This window comes from Lucilia sericata, unplaced genomic scaffold, assembly GCF_015586225.1.
Source record: "Lucilia sericata isolate MDLA Ls3-8-SP2 unplaced genomic scaffold, ASM1558622v1 Contig001066F_arrow, whole genome shotgun sequence".
Lineage (NCBI taxonomy): Eukaryota > Metazoa > Arthropoda > Insecta > Diptera > Calliphoridae > Lucilia > Lucilia sericata.
Genome location: NW_023995043.1, coordinates 91,109 through 110,000, shown reverse-complemented (window position 1 = coordinate 110,000; position 18,892 = coordinate 91,109). Strand labels below are relative to the sequence as shown.

At 31.6% G+C, this 18,892-nt stretch overlaps 1 protein-coding gene across 1 annotated transcript in view; it reads left to right on the top strand.

The window, feature by feature from the left end:
- The window catches only part of LOC119609838 (ATP-binding cassette sub-family G member 1), a 60,723-nt gene extending 46,357 nt beyond the window's left edge, over positions 1 to 14,366 (top strand). The window contains 6 exon segments of the mRNA XM_037964809.1: positions 4,023 to 4,044; positions 4,047 to 4,190; positions 8,954 to 9,009; positions 9,011 to 9,055; positions 13,121 to 13,279; positions 13,352 to 14,366. Of these exon segments, the coding sequence (XP_037820737.1) occupies positions 4,023 to 4,044; positions 4,047 to 4,190; positions 8,954 to 9,009; positions 9,011 to 9,055; positions 13,121 to 13,279; positions 13,352 to 13,696 (771 nt within the window). The 3' untranslated portion in view covers positions 13,697 to 14,366.
- Positions 14,367 to 18,892: the final 4,526 nt, after the last annotated feature.

Below are 18,892 nucleotides of genomic sequence, written 5' to 3'. Positions count from 1 at the left end.
AACTTGAAAGTTTTGTTTATATAATTATTACAATGAAAAAAAATAACACAAAAAATTGATGGGGTTTTTAATATTATTATTTTTTAATGAAATGCACTGTAAAATTATATTAAAATCCTTCACAATATATTGTTGCTAAGACAACTTTAAGTTTAAATTTTCAAAAATTTTTACAAGAATGACATAAGTCATGAAAAAATGTTGTAGAAAAATGTTGGTTAATCTTCTTATAGGAAAATTACTAAACTTTTTTTAATAATAGATTAAATTTCAACAAAATTAACTAGTTTTACAATACATAGTTTAACAAATCATGCTAATTAGTATTCCACGTAAATATTACAACGTTAAGTGTTGTCTGAAACACAGGTCGAAAGTGGGTTACATGTAACGTCTTATGTCGTTTAGGTTAAACAACTGTAGAATTTTAATAAAAAATAGTTTCTAGACTATACTATAAACTAACTTTACATAATACTATAGCAAAAACAGCAGTATTAATATCTTTAGATTATAATCAAGATATTTAGTTTGTAAATAAAGTATTTGTTTATTCTAAGTATCTTTATTTCATGTTATTTATTTAATTTTTAAAGTTTTATTTTTCTATTAAACATTGATATTACAATTAACCTTCACACACTTTATTAACCACTGCATGATTTGTTCAAATTTATTAAAGGCAAATAGTACTCTAAGTTTTAGTGAGTGGCTGAAGAAAAACTAAATTTGCAAATTCATTAAAAACGACAAATACTTGTTCGTCAATATGTCAATAGAATTTCCAATACAATGAATTTTATTTTTTTTTTCACTTCATAAAATGTTTATTTAAATTAAAGAGATATGGATTGCATGACTGCCTACAATGAAATTAACCCTAAAATGTAGCGGGGAATTGTATAGCTGTAATGGAAATTTAATTATAATGTAGAAAGAGTTAAGTTCAACAAACAGCCCTGAGAATTGCTTATTGTTTAAAAAAATTAAATTTTTAAATTCGTAAATATTATTTAAAATAATTGTGCAATAAAAATTTGTCTGTAAATATATGTATTTTTGAAAATTTTTAGATATTCAGAGAAATTTTGAAGTTTTTCAGTTCTAGTTTAAATCTAGATTAGTCCTTTTCAGTCCAAGTTCTCATCTAGTTTAGTTCTAGATTAGCTCTAGTTCAGTTCTAGTTCAGTTCTTGTTCAGTTCTAGTTCAGTTCTAGTTCAGTTCTAGTTCAGTTCTAGTTTAGTTCTAGTTCAGTTCTAGTTTAGTTCTAGTTCAGTTCTAGTTCAGTTCTAGTTCAGTTCTAGGTCAGTTCTAGTTCAGTCCTAGCTCAGTTCTAGTTCAGTTCTAGTTCAGTTCTAGTTCAGTTCTAGTTCAGTTCTAGTTCAGTTCTAGTTCAGTTCTAGTTTAGTTCTAGTTCAGTTCTAGTTCAGTTCTAGTTCAGTGCTAGTTCAGTTCTAGTTCAGTTCTAGTTCAGTTCTAGTTCAGTTCTAGTTCAGTTCTAGTTCGGTTCTAGTTCAGTTCTAGTTCAGTTCTAGTTCAGTTCTAGTTCAGTTCTAGTTCAGTTCTAGTTCAGTTCTAGTTCAGTTCTAGGTCAGTTCTAGTTCAGTCCTAGCTCAGTTCTAGTTCAGTTCTAGTTCAGTTCTAGTTCAGTGCTAGTTCAGTTCTAGTTCAGTTCTAGTTCAGTTCTAGTTCGGTTCTAGTTCAGTTCTAGTTCAGTTCTAGTTCAGTTCTAGTTCAGTTCTAGTTCAGTTCTAGTTCAGTTCTAGTTCAGTTCTAGTTCAGTTCTAGTTCAGTTCTAGTTCAGTTCTAGTTCAGTTCTAGTTCAGTTCTAGTTCAGTTCTAGTTCAGTTCTAGTTCAGTTCTAGTTCAGTTCTAGTTCAGTTCTAGTTCAGTTCTAGTTCAGTTCTAGTTCAGTTCTAGTTCAGTTCTAGTTCAGTTCTAGTTCAGTTCTAGTTCAGTTCTAGTTCAGTTCTAGGTCAGTTCTAGTTCAGTCCTAGCTCAGTTCTAGTTCAGTTCTAGTTCAGTTCGTGCAGTTCTAGTTCAGTTGTAGTTCAGTTGTAGTTCAGTTGTAGTTCAGTTGTAGTTCAGTTCTAGTTCAGTTCTAGTTCAGTTCTAGTTCAGTTCTAGTTCAGTTCTAGTTCTAGTTCAGTTCTAGTTCAGTTCTAGTTCAGTTCTAGTTCAGTTCTAGTTCAGTTCTAGTTCAGTTCTAGTTCAGTTCTAGTTCAGTTCTAGTTCAGTTCTAGTTCAGTTCTAGTTTAGTTCTAGTTCAGTTCTAGTTTTGTTCTAGTTCAGTTCTAGTTCAGTTCTAGTTCAGTTCTAGTTCAGTTCTAGTTCAGTTCTAGTTCAGTTCTAGTTCAGTTCTAGTTCAGTTCTAGTTCAGTTCTAGTTCAGTTCTAGTTCAGTTCTAGTTCAGTTCTAGTTCAGTTCTAGTTCAGTTCTAGTTCAGTTCTAGTTCAGTTCTAGTTCAGTTCTAGTTCAGTTCTAGTTCAGTTCTAGTTCAGTTCTAGTTCGATTCTAGTCCTAGTTCAGTTCTAGTTCAGTTCTAGTTCAGTTCTAGTTCAGTTCAGTTCTAGTTCAGTTCGTTCTAGTTCAGTTCAGTTCAGTTCAGTTCTAGTTCAGTTCTAGTTCAGTTCTAGTTCAGTTCTAGTTCAGTTCTAGTTCAGTTCTAGTTCAGTTCTAGTTCAGTTCTAGTTCAGTTCTAGTTCAGTTCTAGTTCAGTTCTAGTTCAGTTCTAGTTCAGTTCTAGTTCAGTCTAGTTCAGTTCCAGTTCAGTTCTAGTTCAGTTCTAGTTCAGTGTTAGTTCAGTTCTAGTTCAGTTCTAGTTCTAGTTCAGTTCTAGTTCAGTTCTAGTTCAGTTCTAGTTCAGTTCTAGTTCAGTTCTAGTTCAGTCTAGTTCAGTTCTAGTTCAGTTCTAGTTCAGTTCTAGTTCAGTTCTAGTTCAGTTCTAGTTCAGTTCTAGTTCAGTTCTAGTTCAGTTCTAGTTCAGTTCTAGTTCAGTTCTAGTTCAGTTCTAGTTCAGTTCTAGTTCAGTTCTAGTTCAGTTCTAGTTCAGTTCTAGTTCAGTTCTAGTTCAGTTCTAGTTCAGTTCTAGTTCAGTTCTAGTTCAGTTCTAGTTCAGTTATAGTTCAGTTCTAGTTCAGTTCTAGTTCAGTTCTAGTTCAGTTCTAGTTCAGTTCTAGTTCAGTTCTAGTTCAGTTCTAGTTCAGTTCTAGTTCAGTTTAGTTAGTTCAGTTCTAGTTTCAGTTCTAGTTTAGTTCTAGTTCAGTTCTAGTTCGATTCTAGTCCTAGTTCAGTTCAGTTCTAGTTTAGTTTCTAGTTTGGTTCTAGTTCAGTTCTAGTTCAGTTTCTAGTTCAGTTCTAGTTCAGTTCTGGTTTAGTTCTAGTTCAGTTCTAGTTCAGTTCTAGTTTAGTTCTAGTTTAGTTCTAGTTCAGTTCTAGTTCAAGTTCTAGTTCAGTTCTAGTTTCAGTTGTAGTTTAGTTCAGTTCTAGTTCAGTTCTAGTTCAGTTCTAGTTTAGTTCTAGTTCAGTTCTAGTTCAGTTCTAGTTCAGTTCTAGTTCAGTTCTAGTTCAGTTCTAGTTCAGTTCTAGTTCAGTTCTAGTTCAGTTCTAGTTCAGTTCTAGTTCAGTTCTAGTTCAGTTCTAGTTCAGTTCTAGTTCAGTTCTAGTTCAGTTCTAGTACAGTTTTAGTTCAGTTTTAGTTCAGTTTAGTTCAGTTTTAGTTCAGTTCTAGTTCAGTTGTAGTTCAGTTTTGGTTCAGTTTTAGTTCAGTTCTAAGTCAATTCTAGTTAAGTTGTTCTCACTTATTCAATACTAGATGTAGTATTTCGACTAATTTACTATGTAAATATGTATCTTTCATTATTACCTTAAAACGAACATACGAGCCTTAACTAAAATATTATTTATATATATTTAACTTAGAATCTATTAAGGTTAAATACTAATTATATACAATTTACAATAAATAAATAGAATTACAATAATTTAACACGATTTTCTGTTTACTTTTTAACACTTACAGTTTCTGCTCATGGCTCGTATATTTCACATTTGTTTATTGGTCTCATATTCGGTTACCTGTATAAAAATGTCGGTGAAAAAGCCACTACAGTATTGGGCAATTATGTCTATTTGTATGGTACTATACTGCTGCTGGTCTATACGGGCAAAATGGCCGTTGTTCTAACTTGTAAGTACTTTTTTTCATGTTACATAATTTAAGTTGTTTTTTTTTTATTTAAATTAATATTTTTTATTTAATTAATTACTGTTTACTTTTTTAAGTTGTTTATAATTTGCCACAACATTGATTTAATGTTACGTAAATTTGAAATTAGTCAATAGATTTTGTTTTTGTATAACATACTAGATATTTGTGTTTTTTAGAATGTTGTAACTCAAACATTGATTTTGCTAGAAAAAAGTGTTGGCGGTTCTACAGAAACAAGTAAGACAGTTTAGTGTGAAAAGTAAGCGTACATTTATTAAAAAATGTTCTACTACAAAACAGTTATTAGCACAAATTTGATCAATTATTTAAGAAATCTGAAGTTAAGAAAATAAATTTATATAGTTTTCATTGTCTAGACATTAGTTTACATTTTCCGAAACTCTTTAAGTTTTTATTGTAAGTTTACTACATTTATGAACAAATATTATTTGCTGTTACGTCTATTTTTTCCACATACTGTTGTTAATAGGCGCTCTCGCATCACTGGTTCATTAAACTTGCTCTGCCAGATGTTTGTCTATCTCACAATCAGTCTATCTGTCTGTCTATATAACTACTAATTTTCATTCTATATCTAATTCTGGTTATTTAAATAATTTTATTAACAATTTCTATTTAGTTTCTCACAAAGTATTAAATATTAATTTATTTCATATAATTTTTTTGTTCATTTCGTTACGTTTCCGTCACTTAATTTTATGAATGAATCTGTGTCAAATGCTGTTAGACTTTGTTAAATGATCAAAGCTTATTTTAGAATATTTAATATAAATTAGAATTTATAAATATTTATACGTATATTTAGACGGACAAAGTTCAAAAATAAGTTAGTATGTTAATAGGCCAAAGGTAAGATACAATAGGGGGAAAGAGATTTGAGGATAAAAAATTACGTAAAACCTTTTACATATCAAATATGTAATAGAACACACAAAGTAAAACCTTTTACATATCAAATATGTAATAGAACACACACAGTATCCAATGATTTGCAAATTTGTAATTAAAATCGAATATTTAGTTGATCCCTGTTTAATTTCGTTTAGTTATGGTTTAGTTCTAGTTCAGTTTTAGTTCAGTTCCAGTTCAGTTCTAGTTCAGTTCTAGTTCAGTTCTAGTTCAGTTCTAGTTCAGTTCTAGTTCAGTTCTAGTTCAGTTCTAGTTCAGTTCTAGTTCAGTTCTAGTTCAGTTCTAGTTCAGTTCTAGTTCAGTTCTAGTTCAGTTCTAGTTCAGTTCTAGTTCAGTTCTAGTTCAGATCTAGTTCAGTCCTAGTTCAGTTCTAGTTCAGTTTTATTTCAGTTCTATTTATTGCTGCTAGTTCGGTTCTAGTTTAGTTTTATTTCAGTTTTATATCAGTTCTAGGTTAGTTCTAAGTTAGTTCTAGTTCAGTTCTAGTTCTGTTCTAGTTCAGTTCTAGTTCAGTTCTAGTTCAGTTCTAGTTCAGTTCTAGTTCAGTTCTAGTTCAGTTCTAGTTCAGTTCTAGTTCAGTTCTAGTTCAGTTCTAGTTCAGTTCTAGTTCTGTTCTAGTTCTATTTCAGTTCTAGTTCAGTCCTAGTTCAGTTCTAGTCAGTTCTAGTTCAATTCTAGTTCAGTTCTAGTTCAGTTCTAGTCAGTTCTAGTTCAGTTTTATTCTGTTCTAGTTTAGTTCTAGTTCAGTTTCTAGTTCAGTTCTAGCTCAGTTCTACTTCAGTTCTAGCTCAGTTCTAGCTCAGTTCTAGCTCATTTCTAGTTCAGTTCTAGTTCAGTTCTAGTTCAGTTTCTAGTTCAGTTCTAGTTCAGTTCTAGTTCAGTTCTAGTTCAGTTCTAGTTCAGTTCTAGTTCAGTTCTAGTTCAGTTCTAGTTCAGTTCTAGTTCAGTTCTAGTTCAGTTCTAGTTCAGTTCTAGTTCAGTTCTAGTTCAGTTCTAGTTCAGTTCTAGTTCAGTTCTAGTTCAGTTCTAGTTCAGTTCTAGTTCAGTTCTAGTTCTGTTCTAGTTCTATTTCAGTTCTAGTTCAGTCCTAGTTTCAGTTCTAGTTCAGTTCTAGTTCAATTCTAGTTCAGTTCTAGTTCAGTTCTAGTTCAGTTCTAGTTCAGTTTTATTTCTGTTCTAGTTTAGTTCTAGTTCAGTTCTAGTTCAGTTCTAGCTCAGTTCTACTTCAGTTCTAGCTCAGTTCTAGCTCAGTTCTAGCTCATTTCTAGTTCAGTTCTAGTTCAGTTCTAGTTCAGTTCTAGTTCAGTTCTAGTTCAGTTCTAGTTCAGTTCTAGTTCAGTTCTAGTTCAGTTCTAGTTCAGTTCTAGTTCAGTTCTAGTTCAGTTCTAGTTCAGTTCTAGTTCAGTTCTAGTTCAGTTCTAGTTCAGTTCTAGTTCAGTTCTAGTTCTGTTCTAGTTCTATTTCAGTTCTAGTTCAGTCCTAGTTCAGTTCTAGTTCAGTTCTAGTTCAATTCTAGTTCAGTTCTAGTTCAGTTCTAGTTCAGTTCTAGTTCAGTTTTATTTCTGTTCTAGTTTAGTTCTAGTTCAGTTCTAGTTCAGTTCTAGCTCAGTTCTACTTCAGTTCTAGCTCAGTTCTAGCTCAGTTCTAGCTCATTTCTAGTTCAGTTTCTAGTTCAGTTCTAGTTCAGTTCTAGTTCAGTTCTAGTTCAGTTCTAGTTCAGTTCTAGTTCAGTTCTAGTTCAGTTCTAGTTCAGTTCTAGTTCAGTTCTAGCTCAGTTCTAGCTCAGTTCTAGCTCATTTCTAGTTCAGTTCTAGTTCAGTTCTAGTTCAGTTCTAGTTCAGTTCTAGTTCAGTTCAGTTCTAGTTCAGTTCTAGTTCAGTTCTAGTTCAGTTCTAGTTCAGTTCTAGTTCAGTTCTAGTTCAGTTCTAGTTCTGTTCTAGTTCTATTTCAGTTCTAGTTCAGTCCTAGTTCAGTTCTAGTTCAGTTCTAGTTCAATTCTAGTTCAGTTTCTAGTTCAGTTCTAGTTCAGGTTCTAGTTCAGTTTTATTTCTGTTCTAGTTTAGTTCTAGTTCAGTTCTAGTTCAGTTCTAGCTCAGTTCTACTTTCAGTTTCTAGCTCAGTTCTAGTTCAGTTCTAGTCAGTTCTAGTTCAGTTCTACTTCAGTTCTAGTTCAGTTCTAGTTCAGTTCTAGTTCAAGTTCTAGTTCAGTTCTAGTTCAGTTCTTCTAGTTCAGTTCTAGTTCAGTTCTAGTTCAGTTCTAGTTCAGTTCTAGTTCAGTTCTAGTTCAGTTCTAGTTCAGTTCTAGTTCAGTTTTCTAGTTCAGTTTCTAGTTCAGTTCTAGTTCAGTTCTAGTTCAGTTCTAGTTCAGTTCTAGTTCTGTTCTAGTTCTATTTCAGTTCTAGTTCAGTCCTAGTTCAGTTCTAGTTCAGTTTCTAGTTCAATTCTAGTTCAGTTCTAGTTCAGTTCTAGTTCAGTTCTAGTTCAGTTTTATTTCTGTTCTAGTTTAGTAGTCAGTTCTAGTTCAGTTCTAGCTTCAGTTCTACTTCAGTTCTAGCTCAGTTCTAGCTCAGTTCTAGCTCATTTCTAGTTCGTTCTAGTTCAGTTCTAGTTCAGTTCTAGTTCAGTTCTAGTTCAGTTCTAGTTCAGTTCTAGTTCAGTTCTAGTTCAGTTCTAGTTCAGTTCTAGTTCAGTTCTAGTTCAGTTCTAGTTCAGTTCTAGTTCAGTTCTAGTTCAGTTCTAGTTCAGTTCTAGTTCAGTTCTAGTTCAGTTCTAGTTCAGTTCTAGCTCAGTTCTAGTTCAGTTCTAGCTCATTTCTAGTTCAGTTCTAGTTCAGTTCTAGTTCAGTTCTAGTTCAGTTCTAGTTCAGTTCAGTTCTAGTTCAGTTCTAGTTCAGTTCTAGTTCAGTTCTAGTTCAGTTCTAGTTCAGTTTAGTTCAATTCTAGTTCAGTTCTAGTTCAGTTCTAGTTCAGTTCTAGTTCAGTTCTAGTTCAGTTCTAGCTCAGTTCTAGCTCAGTTCTAGTTCAGTTCTAGTTCTAGTTCAGTTCTAGTTCGGTTCTAGTTCAGTTCTAGTTCAGTTCTAGTTCAGTTCTAGTTCAGTTCTAGTTCAGTTCTAGTTCAGTTCTAGTTCAGTTCTAGTTCAGTTCTAGTTCAGTTCTAGTTCAGTTCTAGTTCAGTTCTAGTTCAGTTCTAGTTCAGTTCTAGTTCAGTTCTAGTTCAGTTCTAGTTCAGTTCTAGTTCAGTTCTAGTTCAGTTCTAGTTCAGTTCTAGTTCAGTTCTAGTTCAGTTCTAGTTCAGTTCTAGTTCAGTTCTAGTTCAGTTCTAGTTCAGTTCTAGTTCAGTTCTAGTTCAGTTCTAGTTCAGTTCTAGTTCAGTTCTAGTTCAGTTCTAGTTCAGTTCTAGTTCAGTTCTAGTTCAGTTCTAGTTCAGTTCTAGTTCAGTTCTAGTTCAGTTCTAGTTCAGTTCTAGTTCAGTTCTAGTTCAGTTCTAGTTCAGTTCTAGTTCAGTTCTAGTTCAGTTCTAGTTCAGTTCTAGTTCAGTTCTAGTTCAGTTCTAGTTCAGTTCTAGTTCAGTTCTAGTTCAGTTCTAGTTCAGTTCTAGTTCCGTTCTAGTTCAGTTCTAGTTCAGTTCTAGTTTCAGTTAGTTCAGTTAAGTTCAGTTCTAGTTCGTTTCTATTTCACTTCTGGTTCAGTTTGCATTACAAAAATCATGTCATCAAATCATTATTCAAAATCTAGCATTATTATTTATAAATTATTATTAAATTACTATGTATTCCAATAATTCTTAATTCTTCTTTATTTCTTTTCATTTAGTTCCCTTAGAAATTGGTATGTTATCACGCGAACATTTCAATCGTTGGTATAGTTTGGGGCCCTTACTTTCTATCTCTGTTATCATTCGAAATACCATTTCAGGTGAGTTAAATTAAGCTAAATAATTTTTTTTAAATTAAAAAAAAATATATTGTTTTAATAAAAACAAACAAAAATAGTTGTTTTTAATTTAAAACAACTCTGTAAATTATTGTAAATCGTAAACAAATTTTCTTTATTTTTCTGATATTGTTTTTTACAATAAAACTGATGATGACTCAAGTTGTATTATGATTATTATTCATATAAATTATTTAAATATTCAAAGTTTGTTTATAGTTGTTTATATAGTAGATTTTTTTTTTTGTGTAAAGGCAAAATAAGGCATTTGCCAAAACTGTCAATATGCTGTCATTTAAAAATGAGTAAATAAAGGTTTTACTGTTTTGGTCTCAGTGGAATGTATAAATTTATTAAGTGATTCAGCAGATATAATAAGAAAAAATTAAAATAATACCAATAATCATATACAACCCAGAAAACTAATTTTATCTCAATGTATTCGTCAACACCCGAAAGTCATTTTTGTTTTTCCAAATATTCTAGTTCCAAATTAGTTTAATTCTAGTTCATTTCTTGTTTATTTCTTTCTTGGTCAGTACCAGTTTAGTTCTAAATCAGTTCTACATAGTTCAGTTCTAGTTAAGTTCTAGTTCAATTCTAGTTCAGTTCCAGTTCAGTTCTAGTCAGTTCTAGTTCAGTTCTAGTTCAGTTCTAGTTCAGTTCTAGTTCAGTTCTAGTTCAGTTCTAGTTCAGTTCTAGTTCAGTTCTAGTTCAGTTCTAGTTCAGTTCTAGTTCAGTTCTAGTTCAGTTCTAGTTCAGTTCTAGTTCAGTTCTAGTTCAGTTCTAGTTCAGTTCTAGTTCAGTTCTAGTTCAGTTCTAGTTCAGTTCTAGTTCAGTTCTAGTTCAGTTCTAGTTCAGTTCTAGTTCAGTTCTAGTTCAGTTCTAGTTCAGTTCTAGTTCAGTTCTAGTTCAGTTCTAGTTCAGTTCTAGTTCAGTTCTAGTTCAGTTCTAGTTCAGTTCTAGTTTAGTTCTAGTTCAGTTCTAGTTCAGTTCTAGTTTAGTTCTAGTTCAGTTCTAGTTCAGTTCTAGTTCAGTTTTATTTCTGTTCTAGTTTAGTTCTAGTTCAGTTCTAGTTCAGTTCTAGTTCAATTCAGTTCTAGTTCAGTCTTATTTATGTTCTAGTTAGTTCTAGTTCAGTTCTAGTTCAGTTCTAGTTCAGTTCTAGTTCAGTTCTAGTTCAGTTCTAGTTCAGTTCTAGTTCATATCTAGTTCAGTTCTAGTTCAGTTCTAGTTCAGATCTAGTTCAGTTCTAGTTCAGGTCTAGTTCAATTCAAGTTTTGTTTAGTTGAGTTCTAGTTCAAAAAATGTTTAAAACGTTTTGAGAAATGTAGATTTTATAAAATTTATTTGACATTGAAACATCTTTTCCGCATTGAACTAAGAACAGACGATGTACAGATCTCATTTGCATCTAGAGATCAAAAATTACAATTAAATCTGTTTATATAAAAACTTCATTTAAATTTAGTTTATTATTAGTAAGAAATATGTATATCCCCCTTCAGTTATGGGAATTTGGTTAATTGCAAACAAACAAACATTTATTTTTAAAACATCAATTAAAAAAACTATAAAAAACTCTAACGTCTGTTAAAAGTTACTTTTTGGCAGTGCTAGACAAATAAATACAATTTTAATGACCAAAATTTTGTTATGCAAATTAGTATTATGAAGATAATTTAAGCAAAAGTTCACGCTGAAACAGAGAGAACACCGTCATTGGAGAATTTGAAGTTTTAAATAAATTTATCAAATTAGAACCTTAACTAGATTTGGCGGCTAATAAATTGAAAAAAGCTTCTGTTTTAAAGTCTTAATGGAAACTTTAAGAATTCTATTCAAATTGAACCATAGAAGCCATTAACCCCTTGATCGTTATTTGAATATTAACTGCATTTAATGTTGCTAAAACAAACACATTAATATTGTAAATAAATTCTTTAATTTTTATCACAAACAAAAAAACACACATGTTGAGATAAAATGAAATTTGAATCATACAATTTTTTCAAATTTTTCAGTGATTCAGATTTTATCTTTTCATTTTTATTTTGCATGAAATTATAATGTAAAAAGCGACTTAAATGTTTACCATTCATGTAATTAATTATGTCTTGATTTATTTGAAAAATAAATTAGATCGAAATTTATAAAAGTTATTTTAATAGAGGACGCAAGTGTCAATTTAGATTTACCGATAATAAATCATCAAATCAAAATGGGTTTGATTATAAAAGAAAGAATAATGTTACTCACATAATAATGTTAACTCACATGCACACTTTTTTAAATTATTTTAACAATTTTATTATTTAAATAAGACGTGAAATAAATTTACATAATCGTTTAATTTCTAATAAAGTGACTTGGCAACGCCCATATTGCCAAATTGAATGAACTAGAACTGAACTAAGAACTGAACTAAAACTGAACTAGAACTGAGCTAGAACTGAACTAGAATTGAACTAGAATTGAACTAGAACTGAACTAGAACTGAATAGAACTGAACTAGAACTGAACTAGAACTGAACTAGAATTGAACTAGAATTGAACTAGAATTGAACTAGAATTGAACTAGAATGAACTAGAACTGAACTAGAACTGAACTAGAAACTGAACTGAACTAGAACTGAACTAGACTGAACTACTGAACTAGAACTGAACTAGAACTGAACTAGAACTGAACTAGAACTGAACTAGAACTGAACTAGAACTGAACTAGAACTGAACTAGAACTGAACTAGAACTGAACTAGAACTGAACTAGAACTGACTGAACTGAACTAGAACTGAACTAGAACTGAACTAGAATGAACTAGAACTGAACTAGAACTGAACTAGAACTGAACTAGAACTGAACTAGAACTGAACTAGAACTGAACTAGAACTGAACTAGAACTGAACTAAACTGAACTAAACTGAACTAGAACTGAACTAGAACTAGAACTGAACTAGAACTGAACTGAACTAGAACTGAACTAGAACTGAACTAGAACTGAACTAGAACTGAACTAGAACTGAACTAGAACTGAACTAGAACTGAACTAGAACTGAACTAGAACTGAACTAGAACTGAACTAGAACTGAACTAGAACTGAACTAGAACTGAACTAGAACTGAACTAGAACTGAACTAGAACTGAACTAGAACTGAACTAGAACTGAACTGAACTGAACTAGAACTGAACTAGAACTGAACTAGAACTGAACTAGAACTGAACTAGAACTGAACTAGAACTGAACTAGAACTGAACTAGAACTGAACTAGAACTGAACTATAACTGAACTAGAACTGAACTAGAACTGAACTAGAACTGAACTAGAACTGAACTAGAACTGAACTAGAACTGAACTAGAACTGAAACTAGAACTGAACTAGAACTGAACTAGAACTGAACTACTGAACTAGAACTGAACTAGAACTGAACTAGAACTGAACTAGAACTGAACTAGAACTGAACTAGAACTGAACTAGAACTGAACTAGAACTGAACTAGAACTGAACTAGAACTGAACTAGACTGAACTAGAACAAAGAACAGAACTGAACTAGAACTGAACTAGAACTAGAACTGAACTGGAACTGAACTAGAATTGAACTAGAATTGAACTAGAACTGAACTAGAACTGAACTAGAACTGAACTAGAACTGAACTAGAATTGAACTAGAACTGAACTAGAACTGAACTAGAACTGAACTAGAACTGAACTAGAACTGAACTAGAACTGAACTAGAACTGAACTAGAACTGAACTAGAACTGAACTAGAACTGAACTAGAACTGAACTAGAACTGAACTAGAACTGAACTAGAACTAGAACTGAACTAGAACTGAACTAGAACTGAACTAAAACTGAACTAGAACAGAACTATAACTGAACTATAACTGAACTAGAGCTGAAATAGAACTGAACTAGATCTGAACTAGAAGCGGACGGAACAAAACTAGAACTCAAATAAATAATAGATCTGTTAAATTTGTTATTGTATTTTTTTTTTAATAAATTTCCAAATAATCTTATAATTCTTATTTCTTTATATTTTCAGAGTTTATGTGCTGTAGGCTACATGTCCATTAGCATTTATCTGACCAACAATGACAGTGATGAAAGCTTCCGTGTCTACTATTTCGTAATGTTTGGTATATTAGCTACATTAAGTGCCCAATCATGGGGCTTCTTTGTGGGTGCTACATTGCCAACAAAAGTAAGTTAGAAATTTAAATTAAATTAAGAAAATAATAATATAAACTAAACATTATTTTCTTACACTTTACAGTTGGCCGTTTTCCTGGGTCCTATATTAGCTGTGATGTTCTCAATTTTCGGTTTCTGTTCACGTTATATCGATATAACACCCATATTCCGTTGGATGTGGCATATAAGTTATTTCAGAGCTGGTTTTCATGGTGCCTTAAATGCCATCTATGGCATGGAACGACCATTTTTACCTTGTCCGGAAAATACCATGTATTGTCATTTCCGTAGTCCCAAGGTCTTCCTTAACTATATGATGATATCGGATGTGAATATGGCTCATAGTGTCATATTGATGGTATCGATTATTGGTGTCATGCACATCTTGACAATATTACGTTTATGGCATAAATTAAATAAACGTTAAATGTTGAAGAGTTCAAAGTTTTAAATTTAAGACACAAAATGAAGAGAGAAATTTCAATAATTGTAAATAATTCATAAAAAAAAACTTTCTTTAGTATTTATTATTTTCTCATTAATTTTTGTTTAAAAAATTTACTTTAAAATCATGTCAAACCATTTCACATTCCATTATATAGTTTAACAATTATTGGCTTTAGGGTTTAGTTTATTTAAGCAATTCCTTTTTATATAACAAGTATTTTATTGTTTTTTTATATGTACGTATGTATTTTTTAATTTTTTATTAATTGTTTTCGTTTATTAGACATTTATACCAAATACTAGTGTTTAGCTTTTTTTTAAAGAACAAAAACGTATCACTTACACTATTTTAATCTCAATTAAAAATTTAAATTTTATTTGTTTGTTTCAACTGAGAAAAAATTAACAGATCTTGCCAAAAATGAACATTTAACTAGATAATTCGAATTTTCCAAATTTATTCCTATACGAAGTAATTATTATTATAATTTTTTTTTTTTTTTTAATGTAAATTTTTATTGTTTAGACATTTATTTATGAAAAATTTATTATTTAGGATAATTAAATGCGATATGTTTTTTTGTATAATTACTAAAAGAAACGGTGATAAAATAAATTACAAACCATAAATTATTAAGGTAAAAGTTTCAAAATAAGCTTGAAGTGTTTTATTTAAAACAAACGATTTTTGGGAACTAAAAAAGTTAGCTCCAGACGAAGGTTTGCTTTCAAAAGTTAAACAGAATAAAAACTTCACTGACAATTAAAAAATTAATTGAATCCATTAACCTTAGATTTAAAACAACGAAATAATTAATATAATTTAATAATAAAAAACAGTTAGTTCAGTTCTAGTTCAGTTCTAGTTCAGTTCTAATTCAGTTCTAGTTCAGTTCTAGTTCAGTTCAGTTCTAGTTCAGTTCTAGTTCAGTTCTAGTTCAGTTCTAGTTCAGTTCTAGTTCAGTTCTAGTTCAGTTCTAGTTCAGTTCTAGTTCAGTTCTAGTTCAGTTCTAGTTCAGTTCTAGTTCAGTTCTAGTTCAGTTCTAGTTAAGTTCTAGTTCAGTTCTAGTTCAGTAATAGTTCAGTTCTAGTTCAGTTCTAGTTCAGATCTAGTTCAGATCTAGTTCAGTTCTAGTTCAGTTCTAGTTTAGTTCTAGTTCAGTGCTAGTTCAGTTCTAGGTTAGTTCTAATTCAGTTCTAGTTTAGTTTCATTTCTAGCGCAGTTCCTGTTCAGTTCTTCTAATTTAGATCTAGTTCAGTGTTATTTCATCTTTGGTACACCTTTAGTTCAGTTCTAGTTCAGTTCTAGTTCAGTTCTAGTTCAGTTCTAGTTCAGTTCTAGTTCAGTTCTAGTTCATTTCTAGTTCAGTTCTAATTCAGTTCTAGTTCGGTGCTAGTTCAATTTCAGTTCAGCTCGTTCAGTTCTAGTTGAGTGCTAGTTCAGTTTCAGTTCTAGTTCAGTTCTAGTTCAGTTCTAGTTCAGTTCTAGTTCAGTTCTAGTTCAGTTCTAGTTCAGTTCTAGTTCAGTTCTAGTTCAGTTCTAGTTCAGTTCTAGTTCAGTTCTAGTTCAGTTCTAGTTCAGTTCTAGTTCAGTTCTAGTTCAGTTCTAGTTCAGTTCTAGTTCAGTTCTAGTTCAGTTCAGTTCTAGTTCAGTTCTAGTTCATTTCTAGTTCAGTTCTAGTTCAGTTCTAGTTCATTTCTAGTTCAGTTCTAATTCAGTTCTAGTTCGGTGCTAGTTCAATTTCAGTTCAGCTCTAGTTCAGTTCTAGTTGAGTGCTAGTTCAGTTTCAGTTCAGTTCTAGTTCAGTTCTAGTTCAGTTCTAGTTCAGTTCTAGTTCAGTTCTAGTTCAGTTCTAGTTCAGTTCTAGTTCAGTTCTAGTTCAGTTCTAGTTCAGTTCTAGTTCAGTTCTAGTTCAGTTCTAGTTCAGTTCTAGTTCAGTTCTAGTTCAGTTCTAGTTCAGTTCTAGTTCAGTCCTAGTTCATTTCTAGTTCAGTTCTAATTCAGTTCTAGTTCGGTGCTAGTTCAGTTTCAGTTCAGCTCTAGTTCAGTTGTAGTTCAGATCTAGTCATGATCTGGTTCAGTTCTAGTTTAGTTCAGTTCTAGTTCAATTCTTCTTCAGTTCTAGTTTAGTTTCACTTCTGGTTTAGTTCAGTTCTTGTTTAGTTCTAGCTTAGTTTTAGTTCTAGTTTAGTTCTAGAACTAAGAGTGCTAGAACTAAAATTTACATATTTTTTTTTTTTTATTTTAAAAAAGCAGCGATTACTAGAACTGAAACTTTTAAAAATAGATTTACAACAATCGTAAAATTTTAACAACATTCGCTTGAAATCGCATTCCATATACATACAGACATTTAGGCAAAAAACTGCTAATTTATTTCGGTTTAAATGAACTTCTTTGAAACAGCTTAAAGTCAAACATGTGCAGCAATTGTAACCGTTCATGCACGTACTGCAACTGAATATTAAATATATTTAATTTTTGCGGTTACTCTACGCGGTTGTTGTACTTAATGTAAATAAGAAGAAACAACAATATATTAGCAATCAGCATTAAATAAACAAAATTTTTTTGCATTATAAATTTACGACTTTATAATAGAAATATTTTAAATAAACTTATTCTTATATATACACATAATGGGTTAAATTGCATACTTTTAGGAGTGGTTTTTATTATTGAAAAGTGAGGTAGGTACTTTTGTAAGAAAAGTACTTTTTTAAGGGAACTTGTGCTCTATAATAAGAGTATTAGATTTCTGTTTTATTTTTCAAATTATCTCTCAATATTATTTGTTAAATTTTGTATAAACAAAATAAACTAAAAGTAAATAAACAACACGTCAAACTAGAATGCAGAATAAACGTCAGTATTTGACCTAAAAAATATGAATGAAACTTTGAATTGTTTTTGTTTTTTTTTTTTTCAATAGTGTTTGATATTGAATAATATAGTGGAAATGTATCCAATGGGATCTTTGAAATACGCACTTAAAATTGTGGTTTATTTTACTTTGTTCTGTGAGTAATTGTGAATGGCCGCTCTTAGTGCACAGTAGATAAGGATCGAATGTTTTTGGGAAATAAATTTGGCATTCCTAATGCTTTGATGGTGGGTATATGGATGTATACGATACGAAAATACGGAGTTTTCAAATATTTTAGACAATATTTTAATTTCAATAATTTCACATTAAAATGTATTTGTTTAAAAAGAAATTTTTTTCAAAAGTAAACAATTTGCTTCAAAATTGTAAAATAGCACATTCATTCGAATGTGCAAGTATTAATGAATTATCTGTGAGTGATTTTTATTAAAATTGAATCACGTATTTGTTGCATTACTTAAAAAATAACTATTTATTATATTAACAAACACACAGACAGACGGACATGGCTTAATCGACTCCCTCAGTAGGGTCGGAAGGTTTTATGGCAGAAATTCCAAACGAAATTAAAAACCTTCTAACGAAAGTGAAGGGTATAATAAATTTTTTTTTTTAAAGTTTTGCTTATACGATTTTTAATACAACTTACATATCGAGGGACTGTATTCTATTGTTGATATCTCTCATGTTCATGAAAATGAGATATTGATGGCAAAATATTCACACAAAAATTCCATATTCGTGATACATATGATAATGTGTTCTATGGGTAATGCCATAGAATTTAACGTTCCATTATTCCAAGTGGCTGTATGGGATTCATTTAGTACTCGTTACGTCGAACAGTTTTGCATTCATTCTTCAAGCTCCCCTTCCTTTATAGCATTTGCTCTTTCATTCCCGTTTATCCCCGACTTGGCTAGCACCCTAATGGAGAGTTTATCACAGGCAAGGTGTTTGATTACCCCTCTTTTATAGTCCAATACCGTCTTAAATTTGAGCTTATCAGCTAATACCGCCCTGACTGATCACCAAATGTTTTGCGTGTTAGCGATCACCACCTCGATGCTAGTATTCGACTCTTCCATGTTGTCTGTAGGGGCAGATGATGCTGTGGACTCAGGCGTAGGTTCTTTGGCGGGAGCTTTGTAGGCGAAATATGTTTTAGCATTGTTCTTGGCAAGGCTAATCTTAATCGCTACCTTCCACGAGAGGAGTAACCTCATAGTCATCTTTCCTTTAGCACTTTGGTATCCAAGAATTTCCGATATACGTTCATTCGCCAATTTACTGTCCCAACCTTTAATGTAGACATTGGACTTTTAGAGAACACGAATATCACTCTTCTTGAACAGTCCTATCTTAGCTTAAGAAGATCTCTCTTCTTGATACGTCCCTAGTTTAGCCCAATCCCAGGGAGGAGAAATACTTTCCACTAATTTTGAAAAGTTGCAAGCGTATTGGTGTGATGACAACCTCAAAACCATTACACCCCTGCTAAACTCGCTGCTAGCTATTGTCTTTGTTTGTTCTCAGTGTTTATCCGGAAGATGAATTTCTCTTTGCCTCAAAGGTTGGGAGGAATTCCGATATATCCGTCGGCATGTACTGGGGATTACCCAATATGATCTTCGAGGGAATTTTTTTCAACTTCTTCCACTGTGCTCCAGTTCGTCACTTTATGTTCGTCGATAGCTTAGCTATACTGTCATTCTTCTCTTAGGATTGGTTATAATGGTGTTGTTATTAACATCTGAGGATTCAGAAACCGAAACTTTCACATGAAGGTGACGATTAGAACACCCTCCGAGTACATCCTTCTCTTCATGTTCGATAATAGCAAAAAACTAAGAAAATTTTTTTTGAAATTTTTAACTACTCACAACCACTGTCCAATAGAGTATCATAAAGAGCGTAGTGATAAGACATCCAGAAAACAAGTCCAACAGTTCGAATGAAATACAATAGGAACATGAAATACAAAAATTAATATAAATGAAGTCACAGAGACCATATAATTATCCTACACCAGTTATAAAAAATAAAATGTGATTTAGTTTTCATAATAAAGTATTTAAGTGAACAGATACACTTAAGAACTTGGTGGTATATTAAACATAATTATGAACCTAAAAGCCTATTCGGAGGGTTCAGTTGTATGGGGGCTAGGTGAAATAATGGACCGATGTTAACGATTTTCAATAGGCTTCGTTTCTGGTACAAATCATGTGCCAAATATCATTGAATTTTCTTGAAAATTGCGACCTGTAGTTTGATTACAAGGTTTA